This window comes from Siphateles boraxobius, unplaced genomic scaffold (genome assembly GCF_051911475.1).
Source record: "Siphateles boraxobius isolate OS27281-9 unplaced genomic scaffold, OSU_SipBor_1 29, whole genome shotgun sequence".
NCBI classification, from domain to species: domain Eukaryota; kingdom Metazoa; phylum Chordata; class Actinopteri; order Cypriniformes; family Leuciscidae; genus Siphateles; species Siphateles boraxobius.
In genome coordinates, this window is record NW_027508908.1 from 10,816,371 (window position 1) to 10,842,191 (window position 25,821).

The 25,821-nt window shown below is 37.3% G+C and overlaps 1 protein-coding gene across 4 annotated transcripts in view; it reads left to right on the forward strand.

Annotated features, from left to right (window-relative positions):
- The window catches only part of rgs12b (regulator of G protein signaling 12b), a 46,870-nt gene that overhangs the window by 6,151 nt on the left and 14,898 nt on the right, over positions 1 to 25,821 (forward strand). For all 4 annotated transcript variants that reach the window (XM_077246553.1, XM_077246549.1, XM_077246552.1 and 1 more), the window contains one exon: positions 6,659 to 6,763. In XM_077246553.1, the coding sequence (XP_077102668.1) occupies positions 6,659 to 6,763 (105 nt within the window). The remainder of the gene's footprint in view (positions 1 to 6,658; positions 6,764 to 25,821) is intronic.

Sequence of the window (25,821 nt, forward strand, 5' to 3'; positions counted from 1 at the left end):
ATAAGGAGATTAAAACAAAACCACTGGATGGATTTTTATCATTATATGATGGTTGTGTACAGGCGCTGCCAACACACATTGCAGTACAATCAACTTGTAAAAGTGCATGTACCATTATATGACCCCTTTAAGGAATCTTTTTTCAGTTTATTCTCTGCTCGTTTCTTTCAAGCTCCACTTAATGTGTGTATCAAAATAATGTGGATATCACTTTTTATGTTCAAATTTATATATTGTATTTATATGGAAATGTGGTATTTGATGCTGTAGCATTTCTTTAAGTTTTTAAGGTTTTGGTAAGTTCTTTGCCTACACTAATTAATTTTAAATAGTGTGACAGATCAATATTTAAAATGTCAAATATGCCGTGTAGTCTCTCAATTAATGAGGTAATAACAACTGCATGCATAACATGGAATCATAAAATTAGCGTATTTAAAATGCGTAGTTGCTAAGGGGCCTTTTCTGTTAATTACGTACATAATTGTTGTTACGACATTTGCCTTAACCTTAAAACACGACACATTGAAATATGTAATTAAAAATACTGGGAAAACACTGGGGAAAAATCAATACTGAAAATTCCTTCATTTTAACAACAGTACATCGGGCCTTGTTTTTACAGACTTTACTTAGAGTGTAGGGATCTATTCACAGTGGTTCCTTTCAATATTTTAGTTTAAACTTTCTTGTCTGTTTTGTGACATTATGAAAGAGATAGACAAAACTTAAAACTTGCTTGGCATCCACATGTGGTCATGAGTTGATCTCCTTCTCGCCAACAGGTGGCACTGTTCCTCTGTCTGTGCCAATTACAGGTCAAATGTTGTGGCAGAATAATATGATGATTCTTCTCCTTCATCTATTTTGACTCCTAAATGCATATTCATTTTCAAATGATAATTCAGTGGTTTTAAGTTGGTATACCAATCTATAAATCTACAAAATAGCAAAGTATTGAATTTCGCTTGTTATTTTATTATAATGTTTTTTATTTATTTTTGTTTTATTCTATATAAAGTAAAAGATTTTCTTTTATTGCACAAAAATGTTCGGTTTCATATTATTATAAAATAGATTTGTTAAAACTTCAAGGTAATGAAAAATGTGTTGAGACACCTTGTCTATGGTTAATGTAGTGAATACAACTTTATATATCCATTAAAAATCACCTTGACACCATTTGGCTAAAAGTCATTTCAAAAGTGGGCCCACTGTATGTCCCATATATAAGAACTGTTCACTATTTCATGTTCATATTATTTGTAAACTACACACCTACAATGAGTACTGAGCATGTGCAGAACAATTGTTAGTCTGATGTATGGTGAATTCCACTTAAGTCATGTCAAGACTTGAGGAGAGCGGTACAGAAAAGTTGTCAAAGAACACACTTTCTTCTGAATCATGACCGAAAATAGACTCTAAAGGCCAGTTACACCAAGCACGATAACCATAACTTTAAGATATAGTTCTATGTAAAAGAATAACAGTCCACACTTAAAATATAACGATAACGGCACAAAGAAACAATATTGTTGGAATGGCCAATCAAAATCAGAATCTCATGCCAATCATAATCCATTCTGCTTTAAGAACTATAGAGCATTTAAAGCGGCAGATGACAAAACTGCAGCACACACTTATAATAATCAGAACATGCTGTATATCGTCCGTTAATAGTTACCGTTTTAGTTATGTTTCTTGGGTCTTAATACTTAAACGTCCTTGTGGAGTGTTGTCTTATCATAAAAGATTGAGATGGTTATGGTTTTGATTATATGAATACTCTTTTGCAGTGTCTGGATTGTAATCTTACTGTGAAAGCTTTGCTTCACAGTCCTACAGAGAGCGAGATAGTTTTGCCATGGTTATGAAACCAATAAACAGATAGATGATGTTTTTAGTAACATTTCTTGGTATGGTTTGTCATCCCCTCCTCGTGGATGAAGTAAACAGGAAAGATAGCTCCTCAGAGCTCCTCAAAGATAGCTTCTCCCTGATAAGTCTAAAAGGTCTATGCAGCTCACTTTACGTCCCTGCTCCCCACAGGAATTTATGATGTTATCTCAACCCTGAGACTGACACAACTGCACCTTAAGAGGCGAGAGAGATTGAGAAAGAAAGAAAGTACAAATAGTACAGTTATAGAATATGTAAATCAACACATTTTGGTATGAAATCATCTCAAACGAGGGCAGAATGTTGTACTTGTAAAGCTTGTATACCATTCACTCTTTGGCAACCAAAAAAAGAGCTTTAGGCTGTGCTGATGTAAGCATAGTCATATGAGCCTCATGCTTTTTCCTCTTTATTAGTCTTTGAAGTATATAAATATAAAACTTTAAAGGGACATTGTGTAGGAATTTCTCCCATCTAGCTGTGAAATTGTATTTTGCATTCAAACGAATTGTGCTCTCCAGCGCCTCGCTTTTTCAACTGTGTGTTGCATCTACAGTAGCTGTTATGTACCAAAAAGCTATGACAGGATGTCTTCTAATAGCACTTCGTCGAGTTTTCGTTCGGGTGAACAGGTTTGTTTTTTCAAATAAACTGCAACTTGACACAACGAACAAACGAATGTTAAAGTATGGATTACTGACTGACTTGCCAGGGCAGTGACAAGCGCCTCTCACTGCTCTGCTCTGCTCCTCCGTTTCTGCTGCTTTCAGTCACGTGACGCTGGATCTGAACCAAGCGTGCCGCACAAGCCCTGAAAAGTGAAGCCAAAACGTCTCGTCTCTGAGCAAAGTAGTCACTGAAGCAACAATGGACTTTTTTTCGGGATCTTTGGAGGACTGAGGAGATTGAAGCTTTAAATTGAATATCTAAATTTCTATAATTAATTATTTCACACCGACATAATGGTTTGTTCTGCAGCAGAGGCGCGTGCTTACGATTGATTCAGCGAGAGTGAGGGCGGGACCAGAGCGGGACGTTGATTTCGCGGCTTTGCTTCCTGCTCACTACTGCGCATGTCTGGTCCGAAATCGCAACTGCGCAGAGTCAAGTCCCAAGATGTCAGCGCCATATCGGGACAATGACTGCTTCACTTCTCGCCAATGGAAGAGAGCGAAGAGGCGTCGTCCATTTGTTTTTTATAGTCTATGATCTGAACGAAAACGCATTGTGGAAACGCGTTGGCCTAGTACTTTTTGACCCTTTCTGCTATTTTAGTTTTTCAAGATGGCGAAACTACATGGAAGCCTCTGGACCTACCCTTTTACTGTCTATGGGACCTACCCGTCACATGTATATAAAGATAATAAATTCTTCGTTTACGAGGATAAGTCAGATAATTGGCAGAGGTATTTGTACACCATTGAGGACATATTTATGGATAAAAATATTGATTTTAGATAATAAAATACCTAAAAAACTACACATTGTCCCTTAAAAAAAACTAAAAAACTTTTTTTTTCTCCTAGGATTCAACTCCCAAGTACTACATTAAAAAAAGAGCAGCTTCTGTTAACATCTGGAACATTTAATGTTTTGTTCTAAACCCATTTTGACAGCTTTATGCTTATGCTTTTCAGCAATCGCCTGAACGATTCATTCAAGGAACGTAGTTTATTCCACAATATTTCCTTTAGATTAGTTGCTGCTCAATGGCTATGGAAACCGCTGGGATGATGAACAGTCGGCCACTTGTGTCTGACTCCCCTATTCCTCCGTTACATGACTGATGGCGTTTTTAATGATACCCAATATGGGTGTCTATGCAGGCACCCAGAAAGGATGCAGAATGTAAGAGCATTTGCTGGACTACAAGAGCAGTCTTTTTGTTTCCTTTGAGTTTTTGGTTAATTCTTTAGTTTTTCCTCTGATTTAAAGTCGGCATGAAACGGAAGTTGCTCTAGGCTTTTCTTCCACAATGTGATGTGTGAGTGAAACGGCTTCTCGACCTAGAAAAATGTACGGCAGGATTTTTAATTTCATTGGATGGTTGTGGCTTGTTATTGCTGTGATGTCATGTGAGTGACAGGTTGTTCTGCCCTCTCACCAGTAAACTCATCATCAAATAAAGGTTGCTGCAAGAGGAAAGGGAAGTCATTTTGTTTTAAAAATCACGAGGGCATATTCATTAAAAAAATGATGTGCACAGTCACAGATAAATTATTTATAAAATGTACAGCAATGTTCCATTAAATACAAAAACAAGAATAGCCAATTTTGTCATATAGTGAATTAAATTCATTATTACATGCTTCACATTGACGGTCATATCCTTTATTAAAGGCCATGTGTTTCATTTGTTTCGACTGCCCTGATCATTTGTCCTCTCCTGATTCTCTAAGGTTTCCTGTTATGGTACGTGCGTCATGTGAGCGTGTGTGATCACAGTGTCTTTGCATGCTTGTGATCCAGAGAGATATTATGTAAATGCCTTCTTTTGTTGGCCTTAAAGGGATAGTTCACCAACAATTTAAAATCTGTCATTGTGTATTCACAGTCATTCCATACCTGTATGACTTTCTTTTTTTCTGGGGAACATAAAAGAAAATATTTTGAGAAAAATGTAACATTTCCCAAATTGGAAGTCAATGCTCACCAAAACTGTTTGATTACCAACATTCTTCGAAATATTTTCCTTTGTGTTCAGCAGAAGAAAGAAAGTCAAACATGTTTGGAGCAACATGGGTGAACAGTTTTGGGTGAACTATCCCTTTAAATGTAGAAACATATATGCACATCTAGCTAAAGTATGTACTTCACTGACCCTCATGCGCATGTAGTCACTTGTGTTGGCATACATGTGTGTATTTGTTTGCACTTAATGTGTCATAATGATGATCCTGAACACAGAGTTCTCAGTGTTTCTAGGCAACACAGCAGACCATTTGATTATGCTGCTCTTGTCATCTGCACAATCAGTCTCTAAACTTTAGCCTATGAAAATGATCCCTCTCTGTCTGTGTCTCCTTCTGACCGCCTGACAAATAGTTTGCCCATCTTTGTTCATTCGTCCTTCTTTTTCTCTGCCTGGTGTTGCTGTTGCCTTTCTCTGAACACAAAACATGACATTGGGTCACGTCATTAAGTATTTACAGAAATGATTATGATTAATGCTGATATGTGTATTTTTTTTTAAATACTTTCTTTTATACCAGTTAAATGTGTTGATAATGTGTAAATACTGCTGTTCCTATGAGGCTTTGCACCTTGTAATTACATAATAAAATGGCCAAAACTCAAGTACTTAAAGGAAAAGTTCACCCAAAAAAGAAAATTCTTTCATTTTTTACTCACCCTCATGTTGTTCCAAACCTGTATGACTTTCAGTCTCAGTATTTGTTATGACTCCCATCGTTATGTCCATATATTGGGAATCAGTAGTCGCCAAAACTTCGAATACCAAGACTTTTAGAAATGTCTTCTTTTGTGTTTCACAGAAGAAAGTAAGTCATATAGGTTTGGAATGAATTGAGGGATAGTAAATTAAAATCGAATGGTACATTTTAAGATGGAGGATGCTTTTAAGGTGCAATCACATTTTCTGTTGTTTGGCACAATTTCTTTGGCGAAATTCAGTAATTTTTGTAGGAATGCACACTATCAAATATTTTGCTCAAGGGAAGATTACGAGTTTAAGTTGGTTACACAAATTTACTGCATTGACCAAAAGATAACTTCTTCAAATGTCACTATATTATTGACAAATAGACAAATTACCCTTTTTGCTCATTAAGTCTCATTGAAATTGCAATTTTGATTGCACTTTTATGGTGGAAAAAAAAAGAGTTTTTGGGCAACAAAGAAAACCATAACACCTTAGTGGCAGTTTTACACATGTGAGAATTACTCAAATTTTCTCTGAAAAGTTAAATCATAATATTGTTTAGCAATTCTGTGTGGTGATACTAGTGGCACAAACATCACATTTAAATCAAAAACCTCAGTGGGAAATCCACATAAAAATCAATTTGGTGACAAAAGAAACATTAGTATGGTAACCTTTACACGGTTGAGTTTTTGCATGCACACAAAAGCACATACTCATTTCCCTAAAGGACTGAGCAAACTCTGTGTTTGTTCATGTGACCCTGTGCTATCACCATAATGAAATCAAACAGTGCAAGTGTATTTCTGTCATGACAACTCTCGGAGTGTTTGGCATGTAATGGATATGACAATGTTGATATGTTATATATAGGCTAATCCTTCAGGAATCATGCTAATATGCTGATTTGGTGCTCAATAAACATTTATTATCATTGACTTTTGTGCTGTTTAATCATTTTGTGGAAAGCCTGATACATTTTTCCCAAATTCTTTGACTAGAAAGTTTAAAAGAACAGCATTTATTTAAAATCCATTTTTGTAATAATGTAAATAATGTAACAGACTTGCTGTCACTTTTGATCAATTTAATGCATCCTTGCTGAATAAAAGTATTAATTTCTTAAAAAAAATTTAAAAAAAAATCTCGCTTGCTCCCCAAACTAAATATTCTCTCTATTGTATCTGGTGGAAATTCAGTTGCGTTCCAATTATAATATCATGATGCATTGTAACAGTAAATCTTGACGTATGCATCGCCATATGTATTGTATAATGAGGACAACTGCATTGTAGAAATTTTGGTCAAGCACAGTAAAAAACTTGTCGTGTCTATGTTCATGTTAACTAATGTCTTTCTCTCTGTTTCTGACAGGGTGGAAGGTTCAAAGGCATGGGCTTTCCTCAGCGTTCCTCCGGCAGACGATCTTTTGGACGTTCCAAGCGTCTCAGTACGGCTCGCTCACTCGATGACCTCGAGGTGAGGTTCCCTAAATGCTTTTCTTTTTCTCTAGACTTTTCTCTCTCTTCCTCTCTCATTCTCACTTATAAAACTTCCCAGCATTCCGATCCTATCACCCGGATGGTCGCGAATGATTACATAAGGAATGAGTGTCCTACGCAGTAGAGACAAGAGACATGCATGCAAACTGAAACAAACACACACAATCACCATTTGGAGGTTAGAACTGTAGGGGGACAGAGGTTGTATGTCTTTAGAACAGATTTGACACCGCAACGAGGGTATTCCAGTGTGTTTAATGGCTCTGGTCACACTCGCACACAAGAGTTTAATTATAGACCCACCAGTTAAAGAGATATAGTGTAGTGACGGCAGATTACCATGGCAACGGAGGAGATGGTGAAACTTCAATGGTGTAATTCTCAGATGGAAGCGATCAGGGGCATGACAAAACTGACAGCGCGTCACATCTCAGTCTGGCCTGATAGCCAGCATGCCAGTGGTTATAATGGTTATATATATATATATATATATATATATATATATATATATTTTTTTTTTTTTTTTTTTAATTAGAGGCTTATCAAGTAGACATATTATCTTCTATTTGAGCTTGATTTGCAGAGACAATTATAAGTAAGCCATTTGTACACTGATTTACCTGTAAATTGTAAACACTGTTGATGTGTGGTGCTTTGAAAACATTGCTTGTTTTGTTGGAGCATGTTGACTTGCTTGATTTTTGGGGGAACTGTTGTTTTTTCTTGACCAACGGCAGTGGCAAGTTTTAGATAAATGTTTTAAAAATCATACTTTTTGCAATTGCGTTCAGTAATGCGAGTGGTGGAGAAATTGCACACTTCAGCTTTAACTTATTTTAAATGAACATCAATCTGTGGTTAACGTTCACTAATCGTTTATTATCAGAAGCTAAGCAATGATTAGTGGTGCTTGCCAAGGCAAATATCACTATTAACATTTCTCCATTGTAAAGTGGGACAGCCATGAGCATTGTAGACCCTCTGATGTGGGGCTCACTAAAGTCCTCCTTGGTATAGCATAATGATTGAGTAAAATAAGGGGATACATACCTATAAAATCTTTGTTCTGGGCCAATGGATTTAACTCCTAAGTATTTAACTTTGGTACATAACTCATTCCGTACAATCGTGTCATAGATGTAAATGTTGAAGTGGCCGATAATAAAACAGGCAAAACAGACCCTGAAAACACTAAAGGATGGACCAGAGCTATATCAACGCTAAAGTCATGGGTTCAGTTTCCTGGCAATGACACATTTACCATCGTCCAAAGCCACTTACATTCATTTCATTCAAGTTGTATTTGATTAGTTCATGCATTCCTTGGAAATTGAACATATGACTTTGTATTGCTATAGTCCCATATAAACGCACTAGCTTTGGATAAAACCTCTTCCATCTGCATACAATGTAAAGATGTAAAAATCTTAAAACTGTAAGAATAATAATTAAATATTATATAAATAAATCATTTTATTATACTTATTATATTATAATTATATAATATAGCAATTAATTTATATGCTTCCATTCAAAAGTTTGGTGTTTGTACGTTTTTTAAAAATGTTTTAAAAAAAAAAGTCTCTATGGCTCAACAAGGCTGCGGTTTGTTTGATCAAAAATTCAGTAAACAATAACGTTTTTTAAAATAATATTACAGTTTTATTTAATTAATTACTCAATTGTGATGATAAATCTTAATTTTTCAGCATCATTACTCTAGTCTTCAGTGTCAACATGATCCTTCAGAAATCCCGCTCAATAAACATTTATTATTATTATCAATGTCGAAAAATTTTGTGCTGCTGCTTAATATTTGTGTGGAAATTATGGTAGATTTTTTTGCAGGATTTTTTGATGAAAAGAAAGTTCAGAAGTAAGTCTTACATGTCTTTATTGTCGTTGTTGTTTTAATTAATAATTGCTTGCATACGAAATTGCTTACAATTAATCTTACACACCAACCCTAAACCTGTATTAAATATTATTAAATATGTTTTTTTTCTGAATCTCTATTTTCCAAAGGTAATCAGTTTGTAATTATTATCATACGTATCTCCGCTATTATGTCAGTAATGAGTAACTGATCCCAGAAAACAGTTACTCTTTTAAACTTGTTTTGTCTCATGATCAAATCCCTCTTTACCAGCTGAGTTATACAGCGTGAAAGTGAATGCCACTCTGACGGGACATTCACACTGTTGATCGGACATGATAAGATAAAAGTATGAAACGCTTCCTCTAGTGAGCGGCTGGAACAAACACTGGCCTGACTGCATAAAGCGGGTTGTATTCGGTGAAGAAGAGAGAAAACAACTGTCTTAAAGGAGCAGTATGTAGGATTGTGGCCAAAACTGGTACTGCAATCACCTTCAAATTACTGTAGAGCGGTGTATCCCCTCTCCCTCCTCCCTGACTCGAGGTTGCCAGATAGGCTGCAGGATACAGCAGGAACGTAGGCTGCTACAGAAGCTTCCAATGGCAAGTGACGAGTCCTACACAGTAGGCTAAGTTTTTTTCTCTGTTAATTATGTTTATGCTTCAAATGAGAGATGTTTTGCAAAGTAATTATATATCGCAAAAATTTACTAATGGCGATTAGCCAAATATAATAGTAAAGATGTACGCTCGTATGTGACAGTACATTGTTAGAACAGTAGCTGTTGGTATACTAACGGTAGGTATCTGTCATTAACGTAAGTACAAGCACAAGCCTCAGTCACTGTGTGTAATCGATATCAAAGATACAGCTATTAATTTAGCTGACATTATAAGTGAAAGCGACCAGCTGTATTTTTTAACTTACTCTGCAGTACACGTCCATAACGCTAAAATATGTGATGTGAAAGATTACATGTCATTCTATTATTTTTGGCTGTAGAACTTGCATGATAAACAAGTAGGCTACAAAACGTTCCAAGTGGGACACATTATTCACATCATAGGCTACAATGTGCTTTTCATTGGTGTTATGGACGTTAGAAAAAGTTATTTTACCGTGGAATTGCGCCTATAGTGCTTCCAATTCGATGACCCACCTCCTCCATATGAGCTAACGTAACGTTAATTTGCCCACGAACATGCATAACTTTGTTCGACTGTCATGAATATTTGAAATGTCCATTTACATCAAGTACAAGTTAGCCAAACATAGATGAATCTTACCTGTCCAGAAATTCTTCTCCGTTTTCAGCCGTCTCCATCTTTCAAAGGCATCTCCTATACAGATCCTTGTTTTATTCCGGACTTTGTCACAAAGTATTTCGGATTCATAACGAGTTTATGAGTTTATCAGTTTATCTGATTCGCAACGTTAGACTTTTTTTTTTTATCCGATTCCGACACGTTTGTAGCTGCAGCTGTGGTAACTAGCAGAGCTGGCAACCCGGATGCCGCAACACTACTGACTTCGTGATTGGTAGATAGGTGGAGAGTGACGCATCAGACCAAAACACAACATGACAACATCAACATCAGTTGAGGGCTGCAACTTCACTTTTTAAATGACAATATCCTGGCCGGACTACTGTTGTCAGTGATATAAGTATTTGAATTTAACATGATTTCTTAATGTCTAGTGACATATCAGGGCTATTTTATGATTCATTTAAATACATTTCTTACATACAGCTCCTTTAAGAGCAGGAAGATTTTCATGCTGTTCAAATGCTAACACGTGTATTGATATTTAAGGCAGAAACTGCAATAATGCTGCGTATTGAATTGAAGGTTGAATGTTTTATATTTTTTCCCCTTGCTTCTATTATTTTCCTGAAGTCTTTCTTTTCTCTATTTCCACACATCTTTGTCTTGTCTTCCGGTGACTTTGTCTCTTTTATCAGAGCTGTACATATGCAGGGTGGCGACACTTGTGTGTGAACAGAGCTCGCTTTGTGAAGCAGCACCGTAATTAGTGTGAGAGAGAGTGTGTGTGTGTGTGCTAATGAGCATTGAGCAGCATTCTTCTCGTTAGCAGAGACTGCTACGAACTCACACACTTTCTGCAGTGAGGCATAAACACGCATACACACTCTTAAATCACACGCTAATTGAATACTGTTCTTAAATGCTGTGACACACACTCTCAAGCTCTGAGATGAACATACACAAACAACCTCAGGAAAGGCACTAATTATCGGCTTCTCCAGCACACACACTCACATTTCCTCTGGCTGGCCTATCATGTAAGAGAAAGCGAGCTATGCAGTTATCTTGTCAGCGAGTGTTTACCCGGTGAGATGGCATTTCTCTACATGCCCACAAACACTGTGTGACATCATGCCAGCCTTTCGAGCCTTTAGTTTGCTCACTGAGCCAACAAATTCCACCCCCCGATTCAAAGAGGATCGTGACTGTCGTTGAGAGTCACGAATGCGATTTATTTTTAAATACAAACTCATTTTGCAAGGATCATTTAAACTGAATGGCACTCCTGAGACTGACTTCTTCATAAACAGACCAGGGAAGTGAACTTGAAATACACATTTCTGGTCTTATGGTGAATGATTTTAAAGACAATTGTTATCTTAATCTCTCATCAAAGATGAGTAACTTTGGTTCTGTATGACTTTTTGGCTGATGTCATCAAACCTTTTTATTTATTTTTTTTCAAAATATTGCCTTCCATCCAACATAATCTGATATAGTGTATACACAGGCTTTGCTCAACCAACTTGGTGACTGGGAAGTTTTCTGCACACATGAACCCCTTGAATGTGTGAAAACACCCGTGAACGACAAGGCTCTTGATGATTAAATCGTAAGATTACACACTGTTCATAGAACATTAGAATTGTGGGGGAAAAAATTTAAATAATAATAAATCTGGAGATTGGAACCTAAATACTTTTTTGGTGTGCAGCGCAAGACTTAAATACATATCAATGGCACAACACTTGAAAATGATTTCCTGTAGTTGAAAAGCTTGATTAAAAAATAAGGTAGACTCCTAATAATTATGCAACCCAGAAAGCAACTTGTCTAAACTCTCTGTCTTGTGACTGCCTGATTTAGAGGAGTTTTTCAGTTTGTACGTGTTTGTTTTTGGTTGTGTTTCTATAAGTGAGTGTTGTTTATAAAATCGATGCTTCTAGATGGGTGTATAATCTCATGTTAGGGCATTGTATAATCAATAGAATGAGAAATATGGTGCATTTTCAACTCTCTACGGCCGAGTCAAATACACTCAGCTGCGTGTACCATCATATCAGTCACAAATTCTGACTGAATTATGATGGTGATGATACTAGTTTGCTCCAGGGTCCAAAAAACCCCCCAGACCCCTCAGATTCTCAAACACCGCTTACGGAGATAACAGGGTTGGGACTTGTTGAAGAATGTAGCTCTTCATACCAGACTTATGTTTTAATAGTGCCTGTCAAACAAGACAAATCCAGACACAAACACACTAAGACTAACAATTCAATGTTCCGGATACTTTTTGTTGTGCACATCGACTGCAATTATACACACACTGAAATAAGCGCATGCCAGGAAGCTGAACCCCCTTAATTGTTCAAACACACACACACTTGCACACACTTACACACTAACACACACACACACGCACACACACACACACACACAGAGATTATTTCACGCTCCCTTTAAGCAGATGCTGTGCTCACGGCATACTAAGTAGGTGACACAACACATTGTGTAAATGACATGAAGAATCCCACTGTGAAGCACTTAAATTTCAGTGTGTGTGTGTGTGACTGTTTCTCACGCTTCTGTGAAGTATATGAGTGTGAATGCACACACACTCACTCCCACTTGCGAGCGTGTCTCTGCATCTCTGTCTGTGAGCCCTGGGCTCTGTGGGCGGAATAGGAAATACAGCAGAGAGAGAGAGAGAGAGAGAGAGAGAGAGAGAGAGAGAGAGAGAGAGAGAGAGAATCATACGACACAAGACGCAGAGATAGTGACAGGGACAGACTGTGAACACGGACTGTTTTGCAGACTTGCATGCCGTATTGGACGCAGCCAGTGGATGGATGTGTTTACAGAGCGTGGAGTCATTTAACGCCCAACTGTGGAGTCTTAACACTGCCATACATGGAGCCAACTTTGAGCGTCAATCCTGATGGAGTGAGTAACTGTACATGCACATTTGTACAGACTAGTGTGCTCGTTTGATCTGTCAAGTCATGTTGTGTTTAGAGGCAGAGTGTTTTAGTTGAGGTGGAGGTTGTGGATGCTCTGTCAGTTTTCTGTCGCAGGAGTCTGTGCTGTTAATATTTAAGAGTAAGGTTGTGATCAGGAGGCACTCTTTGGATTTTAACACCACTTGCACAAGTACCTGTGCGATCTTGCTTTGGAATGCAGGTCCTTGTCTGTTGAAACCTCAAATTAGTTTAAAAACTGTGCTGAGGGACAGGTTATCAAGTGAATTTGCATATCGAATGCTCATTTGATGCCCTTCATTGACAAGTAAATATATATAATGTAACTGTATGCTAAAGCAATTAGCAAGATATTTGTACACGTAAATATAATATTATATAATTTACCTTTTATGGTTTGATCACGAATCATCTTGGATATGATAATCATGTGACCAGATTTGTCCAATCAGGTGTCATAAAAATTTTATGAGCTACTGATTAAAGATTTTTGTGTTTGCCATCATTTTTGGGGAATTTTATTTTAGCATTATTTCAGTTTTTTGTGGTTATTCAGGTGTCATCTATGAATTTTAAGGCTACCTTGCCTTCAGTCTCACGTATCTCAATTGCAGGAGTGTGTTAGAGTGTTTTATTGTTGAAATTTTACAGGCTTAGACAAAACAAACATTTCATATGAAGCTGCCCTCCCCTTCGAGAAAGAAGAACACTAATCAAAAAGTTTCAGCTAATTTAATCAGATCTCACAAAGGAAGCTGCGTGAAACATTAATAGTTTAGTGGTGAACTCATTTGGGTTTTGAAATTAAGTTGTGTGCTATTTAATTTTGGGGAAAATGGCTTTTTTTCCTTCTATTTCTTTGGCAGACTAGCATTTCACCCAGAACTAGATTTTGATTTATTTTTTGATTTGTTTAAAATGTATCTTCTAAATTTCACTAAATATCATTTAGATCTATCTAGGGTTCCTTGTAAAGCATTTTCAAGCATTATGTAATATACTATTTTAAAAGGGTTTTTTAAATTTTTATTCATAGTATTGAATCATTTTGTGTACGAGTGAGTGTGTGCCTGTGTTGGAAGAAACAGCAGAGGGCAGTATCGAGACAAGGTTGTCTTTTAATGACGAAATCAGCTTTAAACTTTACTTTGTGTAAATAACAAGTATATCTACATTATGTATTGTTAAACAGTGTCCCCATCATCAATATTGATTGTGCTATTTATCTTTCTTCTAGCCAATTGTAATTTTTGTGTTTTGCAGTGTTGATCAGGCTTGTCATCCATGTATAAAGGAATTATTTTAGTTTTTTAATTTTAATTGAATTAAAAAAAGAATTAAAAGGGTGCATTCAGGCTTGTTTTTTAGCTCCATGTATTAAATTGTCTCCACAGTTGAAATGGTTGTGTATTTAACACTTTAAAATAATTTAAAATCATAAAAACTCACCAGAGCATATGTAGGGGAAAACCTTGAATATGCTGTGAAACCTTATAATTATAATATTATCATATATTATATATATAGCCTAACTGAATATTATATAAAGTATTTTCGTAATGGCCACTTACATTCCCAGATAAGATATCTTTCTATATAGACTTCCGTCTATTTGCCAGCCTGCTTAGCTCACACAAGCTTCATTGGAAGAGAGAACCACTGTTAATGCCTTCATGCCCATTGGGAACAGCCAGAGAGGATGGTCATGAAAACCAAAAAGAATGTGGATCTGAATTCAAATGACTTTAGATTTGATTAAGAATTATTGGTTTTCTCTTGAGAGCACCAGGACTTCCCCTGATTCAGAGAGCTAATCTCCATCTGAAATGCCACAGTATACTAGAGTAAAGATCTGGGCCTAACAATGCGTTTGAATATGCAGTGCTGTCAGCTGTGATCTGTGATACCTCTATTCATAACCAACTTCGCTCAGAACCTTGTATTTTACTCATGTGAAACTTAAATAGCCTACACTCCATGTTAGAGCTGCAGGATTCTGGATAAATTGAGAATCATGATTTTTTTGTTTCAAGGCGAGATCACAATTCTCCCATGATACTGAAAAGACAACTACACAAAATAACATGTCATTTACTAGAGTTTCTTACAAATGTTAATTGCTGCAGTCTATTGTCTAATGATTTGGAACAAATTTATGTATATTTAATTCATTGATTTGAATGACTGATTCAATGACTCACTCAAATCTTCACTTATTTTATTATGGATGAATGACGTTTTTTTAAACAAATCGTCTGAATGAATGAGTCAATGAAAGAATTTTTTTTTTCACTCACTTAGCTGTGGCGTATAATGATGCAATCGATACAATCGGTTTTTGAAGTGCCGAGTTAAAAAAGGTTATTTACTCTAATTTGATTGCTTCTGTATAGACATCAGTGTTTATATGAACTTTTATCCCAGTTCTTCTGTGATAATAGGAATATTTGTGACACAGACATAACGATGCTGTGGTTGAAAAGGCTGTTTGTTAAACTGTTTTATACTTATAGCCTACATGCTCAGCGGCAGTGCCGACGTAGATCTGAATGTTCTGGTTTTGTTATTTCGAAATGTGATCGCGTTGGGTGTTTAAATCGAGATCGCGATCTTTTAACGATTAATCGTGCAGCTACTAGCTACTACATGTATAGCCTACTACACGCGCCTCATTGCTTGGAGATTTAAACAATAGCCTATGGGATCTAAAATCGGGTCAAAATATCAGGACATTTCATATCCTGCAACTGGTTTGGAATCAGAGTCTGAAGTTTGAATCAAAATCGGAGTCTGTCCCCACCATAAACTACATGATTAGGCTACTGTTGTAGTTGAGCAACGCCGCTTGCCCAAAACTAACTAATGTTGACGCGTCCAGGCTGCAAATGGGAGCAAAAATAAGGGTAAAAGTCATGTAGAGTATTCCAGCCTTCAGAGCTCATTACCAACTCATTCAAAGTAATCAACATTATTTCTGATGCTGTGACATTGCTATTTCTCCCAGCATACCCAGTCGAGAATGGTTTTATAATAGATAGTTAAATATTTAAAATTTTATTTTTATTTATCAGAATTCATTGACATATTCCTTATATGTTCTAGTTGAAATTGAATATTTTGAATATTTAACTTATGAGACCTATTTAATTGTATAGACGCCAATCAGATTTTTGAGAAGCAGCTTTAGTTTAAAACATGTTCAATTTTAGACGCGAATCAGATGTTTGAGAAGCAGCTTTAGTTTAAAACATTTTTAATTGTTTTATTTAGTTGTTTTTTTAAACATTTACAAAGGACCATATTCAAGTGTTCCCTGTTTAATAAACTTATAGATCATAAATCATATAGGCTAAAGATAATTTTAATTGATCCAAACTGTGTTTTGGCTTTCGTGACGGGAGATCAAATAAACAGCCCACCCTAAATACTCAAAATAAAGCTCCCTTAAAGATCTCTCACCAGCAGCCAAACAGCATCATTTTAATGGTCCTCTATATTGTTTTTTTTTCTCTGAAATACATGTGCCAAGTACTTTTTAAGATCTTTCTTTTTTCACCCTCCTACTCAGGAAATTGCCAATTTTGCCGCTCATAATTTTGAATCGAGCTCATGAGGTTTGTATCAAACACTGCCTTTGTACATCCAGTTCTGGGATATTTTTATTACTTTCTCTCTCTGTTCTGATATGACCCACTCCAGAACCTGCCTTTCATTAACATCCACACTCACGGCATGGCTATTCACCTTACGTCATTCTCCAACTAGACTTTCCTCCAAAAACACGCCTTTCAACAGGACGTTCCAGAGGCCTGTCCATCCTCTTGGATTCCACATTTTTTACAGCACTAAGAAACTCAGCAGAGCTTGGCTGGCGAATTCCCCGGCTGTGTTTTTAGACGTTGGGAAATTCAGATGGATGATTATTTGAAGTGGCAGCGCAGTGCTGTGCCGTTGGAGGCCCGGAGTGAGTGCTTTCTTTTGTCTTGAATGGAGGATTTATTTGAGTTGTGGCAGAGCCAGGGATGGTGAAACGGTCGAGTAAGCATTTCTTGATTCCTCTAAGGTAGAGAAAGAGAGAGGCGCTAGTCTGCGTTGTAAAAGATCACCAAGTCTGACATCTGTTTTTTTAGTTACTACACAGGTCAAGCAAAGAGAGCAAGAGAGGAACGAGAGAATCCCGTCGTATTCTTCTCCATCTGAATTTCTCGCTCACATCCCAGGCGCTTTCTGCAGGTTGTCATAGTAACAGCACAGAATCAGAATGGAACTTCCTCGTCAGTAAGACTGAGTGTCTGTCGGCATGTCGGCTCTTGCTGTAGAGAGGAATGAAATGAGTGCAGTAGGCGTAAGAGACGAATGGATTCGTTAGTCAATGCGTCGGGTCTCTACATGTTGGGAGCTGCGCTATATGAGCGGACATACATCGCGAAAAGACCATGAGTCTGATAAAGAGGCTGTCGTTTAAAAGGGTCTGCTACTTTTATACGGTGAGTGGCAAAAAGTTGTTGCCTTTTGTTTTCTTTCTCTGCTATATTTCATGTTTCTTGGTGTCTCTTTATCTGTCTCTTTTTTGTGTCTAGACTGTGAATTGTTGTAAGATGTTAGAGATGTCTTTTTTGTTAGTCCCCATTTAATGGCTCTGTAAACATCCTCCTGACCTGCTGTCTGAAAGGGAGAAGAGACCGAACACACCTGGGCTACATTAGCTCAGTTTCCCCCCCCATACAACCACATCGAAATGTGTGCAGATTGATTAGACGTGGGTATTTTGTACCCACGTTAGTATTGTCAGATACTACCACTCGTATGCCTTTCACAAATAGTTTGTGCGGTAAGAGAGCTTGAGCATTCGCAAAGCCAAAGCAAATAGGCAAGTGCTGTAGACACACACAACTCACTCTTTCTATTCCAGGGAATTTAGCACTCAATGCGAGGCGCTATTCATTTCAGATTCAAATGTAAACACTGGAATCTGTTTGTCCGTTAGCTGTTAGTCCCACAGTTTCCTGCCTCTTCTCAAACCACAGTGTGTTAGGCTTGGCAAAACCTTGTCTGTTACTTTTCAAACACCTTATTGGAATGTGTGTTTGTGGGAGGGAGTGTGGTCATCAAACATGTTTTTTGACCAACATTACAGAGAACTGACATCCCTCATTTACCTTCAGGTTTTTCTTCTGTCTCAGTCTGAGCACACACTTATTTGATCCCCTTTTCTCCTATTCAGTTACTACATGTACTACATGTACAGGTCCTTCTCAAAAAATTAGCATATTGTGATAAAGTAAATTATTTTCCATAATGTAATGATAAAAATTAAACTTTCATATATTTTAGATTCATTGCACACCAACTGAAATATTTCATATACCCATAAAAAGGGTCTCTAAACGAGCTATTAACCTAATCATCCGAACCTAATCATCTGAATCAACTAATTAACTCTAAACACCTGCAAAAGATTCCTGAGGCTTTTAAAAACTCCCAGCCTGTGTCATTACTCAAAACCGCAATCATGGGTAAGACTGCCGACCTGACTGCTGTCCAGAAGGCCATCATTGACATCCTCAAGCAAGAGGGTAAGACACAGAAAGAAATTTCCGAAATCCGCTGCACAACGAGAAGAGGTGACCGGACCCTGAGGAAGATTGTGGAGAAGGACCGATTCCAGACCTTGGGGGACCTGCGGAAGCAGTGGACTGAGTCTGGAGTAGAAACATCCAGAGCCACCGTGCCGAGGCGTGTGCAGGAAATGGGCTACAGGTGCCGCATTCCCCAGGTCAAGACCCTTTTGAACCAGAAACAGCTGCAGAAGCGCCTGACCTGGGCTACAGAGAAGCAGCACTGGACTTCAGGCATTTTGGCATTTCCTTCTCCCCAGTCTTCCTCCAGACTCTGGCACCTTGATTTCCGAATGACATGCAAAATTTGCTTTCATCCGAAAAAAGTACTTTGGACCACTGAGCAACAGTCCAGGGCTGCTTCTCTGTAGCCCAGGTCAGGCGCTTCTGCCGCTGTTTCTGGTTCAAAAGTGGCTTAAAAATAAAAGTCCTGAAATATTTCAGTTGGTGTGCAATGAATCTAAAATATATGAAAGTTTAATTTTTGTCATTACATTATGGAAAATAATGAACTTTATCACAATATGCTAATTTTTTGAGAAGGACCTGTATATACCTGTATATACATACATGTATGTATATACATATAGATTTTTCGATACAAATCAAATAGATACACGATTCCAGCTGCATGCGCTTTCTCACTCTCTCATCTCTCCAACAGCAAGTTGACACACTAACCCACCTCCTCTAACTCGTTTCATTTGCTACAGATGAATATTGTTGGTGTTCCCGCAGATTTTATGCTCGCACACTAAATTGAGTTCTTTTTCGCTGCTTATTGTGCTTAAACAAATATACACACAATAATGTCAAAATGCCAGTCTTGACGAGTATTCCCGTAAACACAGTCAGTTATGTTGAGAAAGAAACCGCATGTGTAACAGTATATTGGATCCGTGTGTCAGTTCTTAAAGGAACAGCAGCCTAATATACCAGCTGCCATATTATGAGATAATATTAAAAATATGGGTTTTTCCCCATGGCATCGATGTCAAAATTGTGGTCAATGAAAATGGTGAGTGGCTAGTAACTTTGGAAAACCACTAGCCACAGTGGCTGGTGAGCAAAAAAGTTAATGTCAAGCCCTGTATATATACATATACAGATATATAGAGCCACATATATATATATATATATATATATATATATATATATATATATATATATATATATATATATATATATATATATATATATATATATTTGTCCACATGTCATGTGTGTGGCTCTGTAGAAAACAGTTGTGCTGCTTAATAAAATAATTATTGTGGAAACCATGATTTTTTCATGGTTTCAATTATTTTTTTCATGATTATTGGATAAGTTCAGATTCAGATGTATAGAAAGTTCAAAAGAACATAATTTATTTGAAAGTATAATTTCTTTCTAAAAACCATGTTCCCAGTAACAGAACCATTGCATGGGCTGTGTGAAGTGTGTGACTGCAACTCCCTCCACCCCTTGTTGAATGTCCAAATTCACTCAGAAATGCATCATATTAAATAAATACTGTGAAATAGCTTGCATGCAAATTATGTTTCATGACAGGCCTGCCTTTGGGAGGGTATATCCATACAAACATCATGCCTTTGTGAGTGTTAAATAGCTATTCTTTCACACACTGTCATAAAGTCGTCCATGTGTCAGCTGGTGCATGTTTAAATATTTCATCCTTGCTAACATAGCATTGAGGTGTTGTGCATGTGTTACCCACAGCCTTGTGTAAACAAACACACTTCGACATACAAGTGATGTTTGGTACATTGTGTCAGGGTTTGGGTAGGTGAAAGGAGATGGGACTCAAGTGCAGGACAATGGGTATTTATTAAGTGAAAAATATATACCCCGTGGGGGAATTAGTGTGTGTGTGTGTGTGTGTGTGTGTGTGTGTGTGTGTGTGTGTGTGTGTGTCTCGCATAAGCTGTCTTTCCGCTGCTTGCAAATGGACTCTTTGGAGGAGACAGCAGATTTCCATTCATTTGTTGCCCTGATTGCACGCACTATGCGCGAATACACTGCAGACTCACTCTTGCTCGTATCCAAGGTAAATCTTCATCCCTTACGTGTGTTTTATTTAACTAAATACATCATAATCGGCTAAAAAATATGCGCAGGATACTTTACTTCCTGAACAAGTGCGCACCCGAGTCTGTGTTGCTTTCACATACATGGGTCCGCAGCACGATTCGGGAGCAACCGAACTCAGACCACCTCCTCCAGGTAGTCTCGGGTTCGATACCCCAGTGCGCACCCGGGTCCACATGACAGCGTTCACATTAGCGATTTTTCATGTGAACCGTGCCCCGTTCCGAACTAAACTGCCAGTGTGAAAGCCCCCACCGGTAGTTCGGTTCATGTGGTCCGGACTAAGGGCTAAAAATTAGTCAGTCATTTTGGTTCCTTTTCACACCACACTGATTGCTCTGGTCCGAATCAGTTGATAAGTTGATGAAACGAACCAAAATGCGGTCACGTGACAACATCCACATCACTCGTTGGCCAGATGTGTCTTGAACATATTTCCACAACTGCACTTAGATTGGTCAGAATTAACGTGCGGGAAAATTCCAACAGAACACCCGGATGTAAACAAAGAGGAAAATCCGGCAGACATGCGGAGAATTCGCTCACAATGTATGTTCAGAATCATCAAAAGCTTTATCCTTTCGCAAATCCCCCCATAAACAACAAAGTCTAGACGCAATATAAATAAGAAATTCACTGTGCAGTGCGGACAACTTCAGTGTTTATGATGAGGTTTTAGTGAGAGTGCAGAACGCGTCAAGTCAGTCATAGCTTAAAGGGAGCGCTATTGACAATCTAAATAATAATTTTGTTTGACTACGGCAGCTGGTTTAGTCCAAAAATGCGCAGTTCTTTGGCAGTTGGGTCTGTTCGAGGTCGGATCACGTTCTCACCACAAACGAACCGCTCCAGAGTTCGCTTGAAAGCGTGATAATGCTGCTTTCAAACCTGCCCAGACAAACCGCACCAAGGGGGAAACAAACTATAGTGCGATTCAACCGAACTAATGAGGCAGGTGTGAAAGCAGAATAAATGGGGAAGCAAACAAAAGAGGGTAACTAGGGAGGACAGGTGGGGCAAATCAATCAATAATCATGTAACAAGATGGGATGGGCTATAGACAATCAACAGGAGAGCACATGGCACAAGGAAACATACATGACAAGCCATGTGCTAACACAAAACGAGACATGAACACACAGTAAATGAGAGCACTCATAAGCCATGAGTTCAGACAAAACACACACAGCTAGTGTAAAACACAGTACAAGACAAAACAGGAATGTCACGGCTCTGACACAAAACCAAGAAATAGACAGAAGTGACAGAACCCTGATATTTTGTTGTTAAAGCATCACTGTCAACCAAGCTATCATAACCCATCTATGTTGATTCTGTCAGTGAACTGAGAAGCCCTTCATTTTTGTGACAAATCAAATTCCTCAGTGGAATTATATATACATATATATACATAGACTGAGTCTTTGTGTTTGCAGATCCTACAGACTCAGCAGGAACATCACAAATGTATCTCATAGCAAGAAACTCATACATCCACACATATTTTGTGTGTGTGTGACAGAGAGAGAGAGAGAGAGAGAGAGAGAGAGAGAGAGAGAGAGAGAGAGAGAGAGATAGATCACAGGCCATCCAGCTGCATAGAGTTGAAAGTGTAAACCCTGAGGTATTTATGGATCTCTCCACAGTCTATCAGAGGCAAAGAGAAGGAAAACAAATTAAGTCACACCAGGGTCATCAGACTAGGAGAGATGCTGAGATGAAAGCAAGATGAGGCTGAACTTACGTGTTCTTGATGCTTTGATAACTCATCTGAAATAATTCATTTATTTTTCTGGGCTGTTAGACTGTAATGTGAATAACTCCATGCAGTGGTTCTCAATGGCTTTTTTTTTGCCTCAGGACCCAGATTTTACATTGGACATCAAGCGGTGACCTAACTTGATTTATTTATCAATATTTCCAAGAAGATTCAAAAAGATCTTTAAATATTCAAAATATTAAAGTTGCCCTGAAATAGAAATTCACCCTATTTACTTCTTAAATGCATGTTATAGATTAATTGTGAATTCATATGTTTTTTTACTGAATTAAATTTTTTGTTGTTGTTGTTCTAATTGTACACTGTTCCCCTGAGCAAGCCACTTAGCCTCAGGTTCTTCTGGATTTTCTTGACGCAGTGACAATCTATGCTTTCGTCACATGGAAGTCATGGGAAAAAAACACACCTGCCCCGCAGGCTTGTGGTGATAAATAGATTTAAAGATTTTATTCTGCAAATAATTTAGATATTGTTTTACATCAACCTCATTAACTGTGAAGAATGAGCACCATCAGCCCTGTTAGCAGCTTCTGTGAGCCACGATCTTCTATGTTAGAGTCAGGAATGTGAGGGGTGGAGAGGTTGAATAGGGGCTTGGAAAAGGCCACTTATATTTCAATATGTGGTTACAGGCAGCTCTACTGCCAAAAAATGAAGGGAACCCACTGGAATGAGAAGAGGAGGGAGGCAAACAGATGGGGTTAGAGGGTGCAGGAAAAAGAGCGAACATTAGAGAGAAGAATATATCTAGGCAATTTGCTTAGTGCTTTGCTTTCTCTGGAATGTCTTCATGGCATTTCATTCGGACAGGTTCTGAAGAATTATCAATTCAACATTATCTTGATCTGCTGTAGCTGTCTTCCCATTGTTATACTTAAAGCCTGATTTTCTGGTTTCAGATGTTGTTTTCAAATAATGTGTTAGTACTTGGTTTTACCAGGTTCGTTATAAGAGCAGCTCTTTCCACAAGTGACTCAACACGGTGGTGGGAAACGCGTAAATCCTGCATTAAACCTACGGTGTTTAATTAGTTTGATCTCATTTCTCATTTCATTCACGGTCAGAGTTAAGAAAAATAATTTAACATTGGCTGCCCTGATCTTTTGTCAGTGGTGTTACTCCTATTTAGCACCACTGACATGATTTTAATCTTTTATTTTTTATTTTTATTATTATTTAAATTGCTGTATTTTGCAACAAATAGTTGTTGATACTTTTATTACTTTTTCATTTTTGTTTTCAAAATTTGGACTCTTGCCGTTTTAAATATGCAGTCCTTAGACAACATACTAAAAATGAATGACTGAATGAGACATATATAGGACCTCATTGTGTGAGAGTGACCATGTTTCTATTACTCTAATGTAAATGAAGGATATGTGATAAACTGTATAGTGTGAAAACAAACATTTAACACTGTTGTGTTTATATAGTCAAGATATCTAGCTTTCAGCAAGGCTCAGCAGTCATTGATTTACATCTCACAGTCACCCGTGATGTTAATATAGTTTAAGTTAGACAGTGTAGAATGTGTCCCTGATGTCACTAGACCAGTATAATGAAGTTACAGGCTCTGCTGTTGTCATCTCCAACATGTTGACCCAGGACAGAGTCAGCTTTTGAGCCAAACTGTCATTATACAAAGTCTTCCACATTCTCTAGGATTTTTTTTTCTTCCAATTTGTAGTTTGAAAATCCCACTTATTTTGCAAATGCAGTAATAAATAACACCAGGGTCAATATGGCTTAATTACAAGGTCATGTTGGGAAAGGACATGTTGTAGTTCCAGCACGTTTGTTTGTATAGACTGTTCAATGGAAACTCCATCCATCTTTCTGTTTATCCATCCTGGTACCAGCTGCCTGACGTGGTTATTTTTTATTCCTCTTCCCCATGGCTGTTGCTGGATTGTACATGATCTGATTCCCCTTTTACTGTCCTTTAATCAATTTTAATAACCATTTATAGGCCTGTATATATGGAAACATATTTCTTGTTGTAGGAATATGCATTTAGCTTGAGAAGGCTTAGATCAATTTTGAGTGAGTAAACAATGCGTGATTCAGTTCTTTTAGAGATCAAGTGCTATTTTATTTGAGATGATTGACATGGTAAGTGAGAATTCTTCTGAATTCCCTGCATATCTCTGTTTTTTTGTTTTTTGAGGCCCATTTTATAAGAGTATTATTGGATCCATGTTGTTTGAATAAAATGTGAAGTTGGAAATGGAATATTTAGGGCTATCTATTTTTATAATGTTTTCAGCTCTTAACAGTATAGTACTATCAGTCTTATTTGCATCCATTCATCATAATTCTGCAGATTTTTCATCTCCATTTTCACAGATTCATTGTAATTCTTGCTACTTTTATTGTTTTATAGATTCCCTCTAGTTCATTGCATATTGTGCTGTGTGATCTTTAGTTAAATATATATTATATAATAAAATCAAACTATTTATTTAAATATATACACACACTACCATTCAAATGTTTGAGCTCATTATGATTTTTTTTTATATTTAAGGCTCTTATGCTCACCAAGGCTGCATTTGTTTAATCAAATATACAGTACAAACAGTAATATTGTGAATGTTCAGCATCATTACTCCAGTCTTCAGTGTGACATGATCCTTCAGAAATCATTGCAATATACTGATTTGCTCCTCAAGAAACATTTCTTATTATCATCACAGTTGAAAACAGTTATGCTGGTTAATATTTTTTGTGGAAACTGTGATAATGTTTTTTATGTTTGATAGATTTTATACATTTCTTTGATGACGTTTTTAAATAGAAATCTTTTGTAATATTCTAAATGTCTTAACTATCACTTTTAATTAATGTGAATGCACCCTTGATGAATAAAAATGTACATTTTAGTAAAAAAATTAATAATTCACTGACCTGAACATTTTAAACCGTAGTTTATACTAATAAAATAAAAAGCTCTAAATCGAAAACAAAGTATTTGTTCCCAGTTTTATAAGTAAAGGAGCTATTTGTAGATAAAGTGCTACTATTTAAGCACACCCTGGGTGTTTCATCACTTACTGACCTTTGAGCCCACATTTAAAGGAAATCACTCATGTGGCCCCCATCCCACACATCCACTTATTGCCTGAATGCCTCTGTTATGACTGTAACATGCATCATTTGACCTTGCAATAAATGGGTCATTACTGTGAAAAAATCACTAAATGCAATGCTTTATTGAAATATAGGTTTGATGCAGTCAACCAAGAATCTGCTTTGACTATTTGTGTAAAAATTCTATGACTCAATATTTGTACTATAAAGAAAGTTTCAGTCTCTTGCTTCATCTCTTACTAAACCGCTAAGTGACATGCCCAGGCAAATCAAACTGGGCGGTACTGATGTGTCACAGTGGGCGGGGTCTGGAATGTACCTGATGCATCTCATT